General features: G+C 47.9%; 1 protein-coding gene and 1 pseudogene across 2 annotated transcripts in view; one reads left to right on the forward strand and one right to left on the reverse strand.

The window, feature by feature from the left end:
• The window catches only part of Kremen1 (kringle containing transmembrane protein 1), an 84,532-nt gene that overhangs the window by 62,843 nt on the left and 8,663 nt on the right, over window positions 1-13,026 (forward strand). Inside the window, exons 5-7 of one of the 2 annotated variants that reach the window (XM_012950014.2) lie at window positions 1,676-1,829; window positions 8,830-9,162; window positions 10,780-10,986. In XM_012950014.2, the coding sequence (XP_012805468.2) occupies window positions 1,676-1,829; window positions 8,830-9,162; window positions 10,780-10,986 (694 nt within the window). The remainder of the gene's footprint in view (window positions 1-1,675; window positions 1,830-8,829; window positions 9,163-10,779; window positions 10,987-13,026) is intronic. The other variant, XM_045132590.1, reaches the window with a different exon arrangement.
• On the reverse strand, window positions 4,598-4,707 carry LOC123454419 (annotated as a pseudogene).

Here is a 13,026-nt window from a genome sequence, read left to right on the forward strand (position 1 = left end):
TTTTTTTAGTTCATTATTTATTTATGTGTGTGAGAGAGAATGAATGAATGGGTGTGCCAGTGCCTCTTGACACTGCAAAGGAACTCCAGATGCATGCACCACCTTGTGCATCAGGCTTGAGGTAAGTATCCAACCTGGACCAGCAGTCTTCGTAAGCAAGTGCCTTTAACCGCTGAGCCCTCTTTCTGGCTCCAAAATGTTCTTTAACTTGACACTTCTGCTGTGTCGGAGACCTTCTTGAAACAATGAAAAGGTCTAGCCTGGGAGAAGAAAAAAAAAAAATCGCAAAGTGCCTTTACTTAGAATGTATAAAAAAGCAAAAAATTAAATTCTAAAAAACCCCATGGCAGCAAAAAGCCAGATAATACAGTTTAAGACTGAGCAGAAGACCTGAGCAGATCCTTCGCCAGAGACAGATAAGCGCATGGAATTAAAGCCTGCATCATGAGCCGTGAAATTAATGCAGGTCGAAGCTGTAAGGGGTTACTTCTAGACACCCGTGAGGACAACCGAAGTAACTACTCTGATGGCGACAGGTGCTAACAAGGACCCACTGCAGCGGACACTCACACATCGCCACTAATGTGAGCGTCCTCCTGGAAATGTGGTCATTCCTGACAGCTTGAAACACACACTCATGACACAGCAGTCTCCTAGTTTCTGCCCAACGCAAAGGACAGCTTACATTCACACCACACACGTACCCAGAGGGCTGCAGAGGTGGCTTACCAGATAAAGGCACTTGCTTGCAAAGCCTGCCAGCCCAGCTTCAGTTCCCTGGGACACACATAAAACCAGACTCACAAAGTAGCACCTCTGGAGTTCATTTCTCTCTCTCTCTCCAGTAAATACTTTAAAACATTAGAATCTAGCCAGGTGGGGTGCACACCTTTAATCCTAGCATGCAGGTGGGGCGCACACCTTTAATCCCAGCATGCAGGAGGCAGAGGTAGGATCGCTGCGAGTTCAAGCCCATCCCGAGACTGCGTAGTGAATTACAGGTCAGCGTTGGCTAAAGAGTGAGACCCTAACTTGAAAAACCAAAGGAAAAAAAAAATTAGAATCTGTATACAAATGCTTCGAACAGTTCTATTTATAGTTGTGAAAAACTAGGAATAGCTGGACAAATGATGGTATATCCACATAAGAGATTCTGTTTAGTTTTTTTTTTTTTAAAAAAAAGTGAACTGTTAACACATGTACCAGTTTGGATAGATTTCAAAGATATGTTTAGCAAAAAAAGAAAAGAGGGGGCCAGAGAGATGACTCTGCTGTTAAGCACTTGCCTGTGAAGCCTAAGGACCCCGGTTCGAGGCTCGATTCCCCAGGACCCACATTAGCCAGATGCACAAGGGGGCGCATGCGTCTGGAGTTCGTTTGCAGTGGCTCGAAGCCCTGGCGCACCCATTCTCTCTCTCTCTCTCTGCCTCTTCCTCTCTCTGTCTGTCGCTCTCAAATAAATAAATATTTAAAAGGAAAGAAAGAAATCCTCCGTGCCAGGGAGCACACTCATGGCATGTGGTTACCGAGCACCTCAGAGTCGCACTGGAACAGTGCACGGGAGAGAGAGACTTAGGCTGGGAAGTTGAGGATGGCTGCTGGGGGTGTGGGGGGGGGACACCCCATCAGGCTCCTTCAGGCCACTGAGCCCTGATCACACTTCCCCATGTGACAGTTCGCTGGGATGGAGTCGGGCTACGCATGCTTCTGTGGGGACAACCCGGACTACTGGAAGCACGGGGAGGCGGCCAGCACCGAGTGCAACAGCGTCTGCTTCGGGGACCACACGCAGCCCTGCGGCGGGGACGGCAGGATCATCCTCTTTGACAGTGAGTGTGCCCCATGCCAGCGAGCCAGCAGCCCGCCGCTCAGCTTCTCGGGTCAGGAACTGGGTTTCCAGTTGCTCGGTCCCTTCAGTCTGTGATGTCATCGCTGCATATCAGTTTAATGCGCTCGGTGTACTACACTTTCCTTTCTCCCCTTTTTATTTTATTTTTTGGTACATGCATGTGTGTGGGCATGTGTGTCCATGTGAGCACGGGCACAGTGCACGTGTGCAGGCTGGAGGACAGCTTTGAGCGTCGATGCTCACCTTCCCCTCCATCTCTCCTGTACCAGGCTGGCTGGCCCACAACTTCCAGAAGTTTCCTATCTGTCTCCCTTCTCTCTCCAGCCCTCTACTCGGTACTTCGAGACAGGGTCTCTCATTAGCCTACAGCTCACAGTCCCTGGGGTCATTAGCTAGCCAGTCCAGCTAATGGCTGGCTAGCTAATGACCCCCAGGGACTGCCTGTCTCCACCTCCTCAGCTCAGGAATTAGAAGCACACGCTGGGATGCCCAACATTTTCTTTTCTTCCTTTTTTTTTGGTTTTTCGAGGTAGGGTCTCACTCCAGCCCAGGCTGACCTGGAATTCACTATGGAGTCTCAGGGTGGCCTCGAACTCACGGTGATCCTCCCACCTCTGCCTCCCGAGTGCTGGGATTAAAGGCGTGCGCCACCATGCCCGGCTCTTCCCTTTTTTTTTTGTTCCAAAGTTTTGTTTTTATTTATTTATTTACTTGAGACAGAGAGAAAAAGTGTGAGAATGGGCACACCAGGGCCTCTAGCCACTGCAAACGCACTCCAGATGTGTGCACCACCTTGTGCATCTGGCCTACATGGGACCTGGAGAATTGAACCTTGGTCCTTAGGCTTTGCAGGCAAGTACCTTAACCACTAAGCCATGTGTCCAGCCCATGCCCAGCTTTTTCTGTGAGTGCTGGTTCCCATGCTTACCCAGCTAGCACTGTATCTACTGGGCTCTCTCCTCAGCCTCTAGCATTAAGACTTGATCCCATGTGTTGGAGGTGTCTACAGTGTATGTATACTTGTGTGGGAAAAAGGAAGAAGGGTTTTTTTTTTTTCCAGTTTTTATTTTATTTATTTATTTGAGAGAGAAAAAGACAGAGAGAGAGAGAGAATGGGTGCATCAGGGCTTACACTGCTGCAGCCAAACTCCAGACACATACCTTTTGCATCTATCTGGCTTACGTGGGTCCTGGGGAATGAAACCTGGGTCCTTTGGCTTTTCAGGCAAGCACCTCACCCGCTAAGTCGTCTCTCCAGCCCTGAGAAGAGGGTTTTTTAAGCCATCCTGGACTACATAGTAGGATCCTATCTCCAAAAAAAATGAAAACAAAACAATGAAAGTTAGTAAGTGGGGGGGAAAAAATAACAGTGCCAATATTCAAACCCAGACAGGTTTACCACGTTTATTTATGTATTTATTTATTTATTGGTGTTTTTTTTTAGGAAGGGTCTCACTGTAGCCCAGGCTGGCATGGAACTCACTCTGTAGTCTCAGGGTGGCCTCGAATTCACAGCCATCCTTCTATCTCTGCCTCTCAAGTGCTGAGATTAATGGTGTACACCACCATGCCTGGCTCACTTTTTTTTTTTTTTTTTTTTTTTTTTTTGGTTTTTCGAGGTAGGGTCTCACTCTAGCCCAGGCTGACCTGGAATTCACTATGGTGTCTCAGGGTGGCCTCGAACTCACGGCGGTTCTCCTACCTCTGCCTCCCGAGTGCTGGGATTAAAGGACATTTTTTATTTTTATATTTTTAGCAGCTAGGATATCTTTTGTTAATAATAAAGTAGATCATAATAACTAGTCTAGTTTTGTGCTTTAAAAGCCTATGGTCTAGCCGGGTGTGGTGGCGCACACCTTTAATCCCAGCACTCTGGAGGAAGAGGTAGGAGGATCACTGTGAGTTTGAGGCCACCCTGAAACGACATTGTAAATTCCAGGTCAGCCTGAGCTAGAATGAGACCCTACCTCAAAAAGCCAAATAAATAAAAATAGAAATAAAAAGTCTATGGCCAAATGATACCCAGTTATCTGGATTGTTACCACATCGGCCTGTCGCACAGCCCTGCAGGAGCTACCCTTTCTGCATATGTATCCACCCAGAAACTGAAGAGGTTGGCATTCTCAGCAGTGCCTATTCTAGTCTTCCGAGGCCTTGACATGTGGTCTGGCAAGAGCCCCTGACCATGGCCAGCTCTATGACTCACTCAACTCACTGCTCTGCAGAGAAAAGAAAAAAGTGGGATGGAGAGATGGCTTAGTGGTTAAGGCACTTGCCTGCAAAGCCTAAGGTCCCATGTTCGACTCCAGATCCCAGTTTAGCCAGATGCACAAAGGTGAGACAAAGTGCAAGGACACACATTCCCACTAGGTGGCGCAAGCAACTGGAGTTCAATTGCAGTGTCTGAGGCCCTGGCACACCAATTTTCCCTCTCCCTGTCTCTCTCCCTCTGTCTCTAAAACAAAAATTAAGGGCTGGAGTGATGGCTTAGCAGTTAAGCACTTGCCTGTGACGCCTAAGGGCCCAGGTTCGAGGTTCGATTCCCCAGGACCCTCGTTAGCCAGATGCACAAGGGGGCACATGCATCTGGAGTTCATTTGCAGTGGCTGGAGGCCCTGGTGCGCCCATTCTTTCTCGCTTTATCTGCCTCTTTCTCTGTCTGTTGCTCTCAAATAAATAAAGAAAAATAAAAATAAATTTTAAATAAAAACTTAGAAAAAAGAAAAGAGTGTGGTGCTGTGGGAATAGGTTCTAAAGGAAGTCAGGGGCTGACACTGTAGCGGGGTTTGTTGGAGGCACACCGCATCACACAAGGGTGTGAACACCCAGTCATCATGCTTGTGAACAAGTAAAGGGATCTGAATTCCAAAAAGTTTTATCTACTACAGAGTAAAATAGTTTCAGTAACTCAAGTTTGTCCTTTTGGTGCCCTTGGATCCTACTGATAAGGCTGAGACTTTGGAGGTACTGGCTACAGGCAGGCCCATGATTTGGGAGGTCAGAGTTCTCTCTTTAAATGACTGGAGGAGAAGGTAGGCAGTGGTAAAGGACCACGTTGCAGTGTTCACAATATCAGCTCCTGCTTTTGTTTTTTGTTATTTGACAAGGTTATATCTAGATGCAGTGTGTGTGTGTGTGTGTGTGTGTGTGTGTGTTTTAATTTTTTTTTTATTTGAGAGAGGGAAAGAGGCAGAGCAAGAGAGAGAGAGAGAATGGATGCACCTGGGCTTCCAGCCACTGCAAACAAACTCCAAACCTATGTGCCCCCTTGTGTATCTGGCTTATGTGGGTCCTGGGGAATCGAACTGAGGCCCTTTAGGTTTGCAGGCAAGCGCCTTAACCACTAAGCCATCTCTCCAGCCCTCATTTGACTCTTTTTAAAATTAAATTAAATTAAAATTTTTCTTTTTATTTTTTTCAAATTTTTATTAACAAGTTCCATGATTATAAATAATATCCTATGGTAATTTCCCTCCTCCCCCCACTTTCCCCTTTGAAACTCCATTCTCCATCATATCCCCTCCCCCTCTCAATCAGTCTCTCTTTTATATTGATGTCATGATCTTTCCTCCTTTTATGATGGTCTTGTGTAGGTAGTGTCAGGCACTGTGAGGTCATGGATATCCAGGCCATTTTGTATCTGGGGGAAGCACGTTGTAAGGAGTCCTACCCTTCCTTTGGCTCTTACATTCTTTCTGCCACCTCTTCCGCATTAGACCCTGAGCCTTGGAAGGTGTGGTAGAGATATTGCAGTACTGAGCACTCTTGTGACTTCTTTCCAGCACCATGATGCCTTCTGAGTCATCCCAAGGTCATTAATTTTATTTTTAAAAATATTTGTATTTATTTATTTGAAAGAGAGAGAGGCAGATAGAGAATGGGCATGCCAGGCCCTCCGGCCACTGCAAATGAACTCCAGATGCATGCGCTACCTTGTGCATCTGGCTTCTGCGGGTCCTGGAGAATAGAGCCTGGGTCCTTTGGCTTTGCAGGTAAGCGCCTTAATTTTTAAGCCATCTCTTGAGCCCTTGCCCCCCCCCCTTTTTAAGATAGTTTCCATATCTCTGTTGAATTCTCTAGCGTATTTAAATGTGCTGTCTTTTCAGTAGTTATTATATTATATTCATCATGGAGTCTCTATGTCTGATAGTTCCAACATGTGGGTCATTAGTGAGTGGTTCTGTGGTCATTTTCTCTCGTGATAATGAGTCTTGTTTCTTGGCTTGTGTGTGTGCTGGAATTGTGTACTGAGTGTCATAGGCCACGGGTAGAATGGCAGACACTGAAAGTAACATGTAGACCTGGCAGCCTGCTTGGCATAGGGACTAGGTCAGTCTGTCGGTAGCTGAGCGGGGTTTGGGATTTGTTCTGAAGTAACCAATTCAGACTTCACTTCCCTCTCACTGTGGACTGTTACTTGAGCTCTCCACAGTCCACTCCCACCCTGGAGTCTCCCACTCTTGCCCTGCCCTCAGTGGGAGACTGGTGTTGCCCGTGGCTTGGTGCTGTTGTGGTGAGACCCAGGGGTGCGGCCTTTCCGCATCCCCTCCTTTCTCCCGGGCCAATACCCACCGTCTTGGTCCACGTTGATTCTGGGGAGAGTCCCCCGCCTCTCCCCAGGGTTCAAGGCAACCTTGAGAGGGCGAATGCCTTTGGCTTCAGCTCTTCCCAAAGGCGGTGGGTCTTTGCTTAATCATTTGGCAGAGAAGAACTTTCTACTTCCAAGGCGCAAATGCCTTTCACATCTACCCCTCTGCAGTCGCCCCGGGAGCAAAGGTCAGCCGCTGTCCGTGGCAACTGGAAGCTGGCGCTTCCTTTGAACGGGGCAGCAGTGTTTTCAGGCTCGTCCCTCAGCAACAGCCTATCGCCTCCTGCACACCTGTGCCACCGGGGGGTACTCTGGCTGGCTGCCTGACACCCGTCACTGCTGCCAGCACCGGGTGGAGGCCTGTGCAGAACGGCATGCAAGTCGATGCAAACACCACCATGTCTGGGCTCCTTATCCCCAGCTGAGAGGCGGGCCAACACAGCCTTCAGGAACTTGTGAACATTTTCCCTGCAGTCTCCTTACACTTCTGTTGCAGTCACCGCTTCCTCCCACACTCTGGCACATATGAACTCATTTTTGTGGCCTGATAATCCTTGAAAGAGCTTGCTTTAAAGAAAAAAAAAAGAAGAAGAAGAAATAAAAAACAGGGCTGGAGAGATGGCTTAGTGGTTAAGGCACTTGCCTACGAAGCCAAAGGACCCAGGTTCAATTCCCCATGACCCAAGTAAGCCAGATGCACATTGGAGTTCATCTGCAGTGACTGCAGGTCCTGATGTGCCCATTCTCCCGCCCTCATAAATAAATAATTATATACACACACACACACATATTTTTTTGGGGGGGTAGGATCTCACTCTAGCCCAGGCTGACCTGGAATTCACTCTGCATTCTCAGGATGGCCTCGAACTCACAGTGATCCTCCTACCTCTGCTTCACAAGTGCTAGGATTAAAGGCATGTGCCACCACACCTAGTGCGTGCACGTGCATGTGTATGTGTGTGTGTGCATGTGTATGGAATTTTTTTCTTTTTTCTTTTTCTTTTTTGGTTTATTTTTATTTATTTATTTGAGAGCACCAGAGAAAGAGGCAGAGAGAGAGAGAGAGAGAGAATGGGCGTGCCAGGGCCTCCAGCCACTGCAAACGAACTCCAGACGCGTGCGCCCCCTTGTGCATCTGGCTAACGTGGGACCTGGGGAACCGAGCCTCGAACCGGGGTCCTTAGGCTTCATAGGCAAGCGCTTAACTGCTAAGCCATCTCTCCAGCTCCCCCCCTTTTTTTTTTTTTAGGTAGGGTTTCACTCTAGCTCAGGCTGACTTAGAATTCACTATATAGTCCTGGGTAGCCTAGAATTTGTGGCAATCCTCCTATCTCTGCCTCCTGAGTGCTGAGATTAAAGGCATGCACCACTATGCCTGGCTCATAAAATATATTTTTGAAAAAGAAAAAAAGGGGGCTGGAGAGATGGCTCAGTAGTTAAGATGTTTGCCTACAAAGCCAAAGGACCCAGGTTCAATTCCCCAGGACCCACATAAGTCAGATACACAAGATGGCACATGTGTCTGGAGTTCATTTACAGTGGCTGGCAGCACTGGTATACCCATTCATTCTCATTCATTCATTCTCTCTCTCTCTCTCTCTCTCTCTCAAAGCCTGCCAGTCTGGAGTCTAGAGAAATCAAATGTGTCTGACAGACTGTGATGAGGTTCTTATATTCATCCCACCGTCCAGAAAGACTTTTTCTTTCCTCCCCCTCCCCTTTGGCATGGCGGTGGGGATCAAACCCAGAATGTGTGCTTGCTAAGCAAGGACTCCACCACTGAGCTTCAACCCCAGTGCAGATACTATATCCTGTGCCCCAGTTTACCACCTGTAAAATGAGTGTGGACCTTCATGTGAGTGCCGCTGCACCTCTGAGGTCCTGGGGTGTCCTTCTGCCTTTATGACTCACCTCTTTAAAGGCTTCCCCCGTCAAGAGGTCTTAGTGTTTTTATAGGTTATATCCTCCCATTGTCAGAGGATACAGGGGCAGGTGGTGGCCCGGGAGTGGAAAGAGAGAAGGGAGAGGTCTGGGCATGAAGTACAGTCCCTGAGATAACGTGACGCTGCTGGTCCCGAACCCAGACTCCCTGACTCCAGTTAGACCCCAACTTTGGCCACACCACAGTCCTGTGTGCACTGAGATCTCCACACCACTGTTGTGCGTGTGCACTGAGATCTCCACGCCGCTGTCCTGCGTGCACTCTGAGGTCTGCACAGTCATTTGTTCGGTGATTCATTTTGTGATTCAATCCTGAAACCCAATATGGTCTGGTTTGGTAGCTGAAAACAATATCCCACAGGCGATCACGTTTCTTCAGAAGAGGTTTGTTTCTGTCCGCCGTGGAGGAGGCCTGTGGGAGACTCAGCCTGCTGTTCTCTGTCTCCTGCAGCTCTCGTGGGTGCCTGTGGTGGGAACTACTCGGCCATGACGTCCGTGGTCTATTCCCCTGACTTCCCTGATGCCTACGCCACCGGGCGGGTCTGCTACTGGACCATCCGCGTCCCAGGAGCCTCTCGCATCCACTTCAGCTTCACCTTGTTTGACATCAGGGACTCTGCAGACATGGTGGAGCTGCTGGACGGCTACACCCACCGGGTCCTGGTCCGCTTCAATGGACGGAACCACCCACCTTTGTCCTTTAACATCTCTCTGGATTTCGTCATTTTGTATTTTTTCTCCGACCGCATCAATCAGGCCCAGGGATTTGCGGTCTTATACCAAGGTAAGTCAGCCTTGCGTCCGAGGTGCGCTGCCCTGCCCTGCTACGGTGACTCAAGTCCCGGGTGGTTCTTGTCGGGCCACGGGACAGACTCAACTCTGAATTATCCCAGCGCTAGAATTCATTCTCCTCCAAGTGCACGGGGAGTGCTTCACTTTCGCTGTTTTAGCAATTTTTTTTTTTTTTTTTTTTTTTGAGGTAGGGTCTCACTCTAGCCGAGGCTGACCTGGAATTCCTTATGTAGTCTCAGGGTGGCCTCGAACTCACAGTGATCCTCCTGCCTCCCAAGTGCTGGGCTTAAAGGAGTACGCAACCACACCACAGTTTTAATAATAGGTTTTGTGGAAAGGCTAAAGAATAAAAAAGGAATAGGTGAGACTAACAGAATTGTAAATGTCCCCAAAGGTCACTAGACACATCTCACTGCCTCTAAATATTTCAGGCAGTTCCAAAGACAACTGAACCATCTCTCCTCAGATCCTCCTAAGGTGGGGGAGCTGCACACTCTGCCCCTGCGATGTGAGCATGTGTGTCAGCCATGACTCTTGTAGCATTTGGTGAAACACGGGTGTTGAGAACTGGCCTTTGATCCTGGGTTGCACACATAAGCAAAAGTTCAGGTAGTGTGTGCCCCAGGAAGATGGACATTCCACAGGAGCAGGTAGGGTCGGGATCCAGAGATAGAAAGGAAGAAGGCTTTCTAGTCAGAGAGAGAGAGAGAGAAGAGAGAAGAGAGAGAGCGCTGAGAGGCACAGGGGAGAGTTCGGGTGTCTGAGAGGAAGACCGTCACAGAACCAGAACCAGCAGCCCCTTCCTCCTGCTTCTGCAGGGCCAGGGCCACTGCCTAGCAAGCTCTGCTTGGGGGCCAGTAGATCCAGTGAAGGGGCTAGCATGTGGACGTAAATAAGAAAAGGCCTCGTCAGCTAGGCATGCTAATACGTGTCTAGAATACCAGCACTTGGGAGATGGCAAGGAGGGTCAGGAGTTCAATGTCATCCTCGACTGTGTAGGCATTCCCAAGGGAAGGAAGGGCAAGAATTTTTCATTTATTTATTTGACAGAGAGAGAGAGAGAATGGGCGTACCAGGGCCTCCAGCCACTGCAAATGAACTCTAGATGCGTGCGCCCCCTTGTGCATCTGGCTAACGTGGGTCCTGGGGAATCAAACCTGGGTCCTTTGGGCTTGCAGGCAAACACCGTAACTACCAAGCCATCCCTCCAGCCCAAAGAATTTTAATTTAGGAAAAGAAGGGAGAAAGGGGCTGGAGAGATGGATTAGCGATTAAGCACTTGCCTGTGAAGTCTAAGAACCCCACTTCAAGGCTCAATTCTCCAGGATCCACATAAGCCAGATGCACAAGGTGGCGCATGCATCTGGAGTTCCTTTGCAGTGGTTGGAGGCCCTAGTGTGCCCATTCTCTCTCTCTCTCTCTTTCTCTCTCTGTCATGCTCAAATAAATAAAAATAAGCAAAAAAGTATTTTAAAAAAAGAAGGGAGGAAAAGTAAAAAGGAAGGAAGAAAGAAAAAGGAGGGAGGGAAGGAAGGAAGGAGAGAGAAAAAGACTCATCATGGCTAGTACGTCCTCGGCTTTCCCCAGCTAATTCCTTTTGCTCTCATAGCCATCAAAGAAGAACCACAGGAGAGGCCTACCGTCAACCAGACACTGGCGGAGGCGATCACCGAGCAGGCCAACCTCAGCGTCAGCGCCGCCCGCTCCTCCAAAGTCCTCTACGTCATCACCACCAGCCCTAGCCACCCACCTCAGACCGTCCCAGGTAGCCATTCCTGGGCGCCATCCGTTGGGGCCAGCGACCACAGAGTGGAAGGTAGAGCTGTCAGCACTCTCAGGAGCAAAGGCACTGAGGGTGCTTCTCACGCAGAGGCAGGTTGGGGTACTGGCTCTGCGACCTCTCGTCTGTCCTGACCAGTTAGGGAAATGACCTCAGCTTGGATCCTAGCTCCTTGATTAGCCAGCTAGTCCGTTATCTTCATCAGAACATGATCACCCTCACCTTGCCAGTATCTCTCTACAGCCCCAAGTTAGAACTGCTCATGTGCACACTGACATTTGCAAGAGCTTCATTTATTCACTTAAAAGATGTGTATGGGGCTGGCCAGGCATGGTGGCGCACGCCTTTAATCCCGGCAGTTGGGAGGCAGAGATAAGAGGATTGCTGGGAGTTCAAGGCCACCCTGAGAGTGCATAGTAAATTCCAGGTCAGGCTGGACTACAGTGAAACCCTACCTCAAACAAACAAACAAAATAATAATAGTAAATAAACGCAAAATATGTATGCAGCTGGATAGTTCTAGACATTGAACCGTGTACTGAATGAGATGTGTCCCTGCCCTTTTTTTTCCCCTATTTATTTATTTATTTATTTATTTATTTATTTTATGTGAATCAAAGTTTTATTGGGTAAAAAGAGAGAAAAAGAAGGAAGCTGGTGCACCAGGTCTGCATCCCAGAATTCGGGATCTCAAGATGTAGCCCTGATCTGTTTGGAGTGTCAGCTTTTATTGGAAATAACCACATGATGTTTATAGTAAAAACAGGATCTGGACTTAAACCACAGAATTACATACTGTAAACGGGGGGGGGGGTTAATACAAGAAGTCACAAGTTTACTCAGGTCACATGGGGGAACTGAGGCAAGAAACATTCTATGCTATGTAATCCCAAAGGTATTTAGAAACAAAGAGAGGTCATGGTACATTGCACGAGGGAACATCCCATTCCTTAGGTAATAGTAAGCACCTACATTGCACAGAGGGATCATCCATTCCTTTCACATTCCATTTTCCATTTCCCCCTCTGATATGACACTAAGTCAAATCCTTGACTCGTGAAGAATAGTGTCTGGGGTATTTTCATCTAAGGAGGTGTATTGTGTCCGCAATACCATGAGTTTGACAGAATTTATTCTATTCTGTATATATCTACTTAGAGCATTAGTTCTGCAGGGTCCTATGGTGAGTCCTAAGCGCAGTGGTATCGGGGTCCAGCAATAGAAGAGACAAAGGAAATCAGCCATGGAGACCAACTAAACATAGACTCAAACCAATTACTAGTGGCCCGTCTCTGAGGTTCTCTTATCTTTGAGATTTTCTCTAACTAAATCCAGTGTAATTGAGATTATTCCTGACTTATTGGCATAAAAGCAACAAGTTTTACCTGAAGCCATACATAGGGCCCCTTGTTTCATAAAAAGTAAGTCTAATTCTCTTCTGTTTTGTCCCCTCCACTTTCACGGCTGTTGGAATGGTTAGGATGACCTAGTGGGGGCCCTTCCAACGTCCCAATATGGTGTCTCTTGATCCAAAGCTGAAAAGAGTGGGGGCAAACAGGGTGTGTCTGAAAAGCAGCCCCGATTGCTGGAACAATGGACTCTTGGACTCTTTGTAGGACTTGGATAGAAAGAAGCCTTCCATTAGTAAAGTCAGTTATCTGTTCAAGACCCATCAGGCAGGATGGAGGGAGAGGTTACATACATAATTTTAAGTGGAGTAATTCCTTTTACATAAGGAGCACACCTGGCCCTTAACAGGGCAGAAGAGGAGTCCCACCCATCGTTCGCTGGTCTCTAGGGTTAATTTAGTTAAAGTCTCCTTCAAGGTCCGATTCATCCTTTCTACCTGTCCTGAACTTTGGGGATCTTAGGCACAATGTAATTTCCAATTAATTCCCAACGTCTAGGTTAATTCCCTGGTGATTTGATCCTGAGGCACAACCCATGGGGGGGGGGGGAGGAATTAACTCCTCTAACAATTTCTTAGTCACTATTTGGGCTGTCTCAGGCTTGGTTGGGAAAGCATCTATCCATCCTGAAAAAGTAACATAAACAAGTAAATATCTATATCCATAC

The sequence above is a fragment of the Jaculus jaculus genome, chromosome 13, assembly GCF_020740685.1.
Source record: "Jaculus jaculus isolate mJacJac1 chromosome 13, mJacJac1.mat.Y.cur, whole genome shotgun sequence".
Taxonomy (NCBI): domain Eukaryota; kingdom Metazoa; phylum Chordata; class Mammalia; order Rodentia; family Dipodidae; genus Jaculus; species Jaculus jaculus.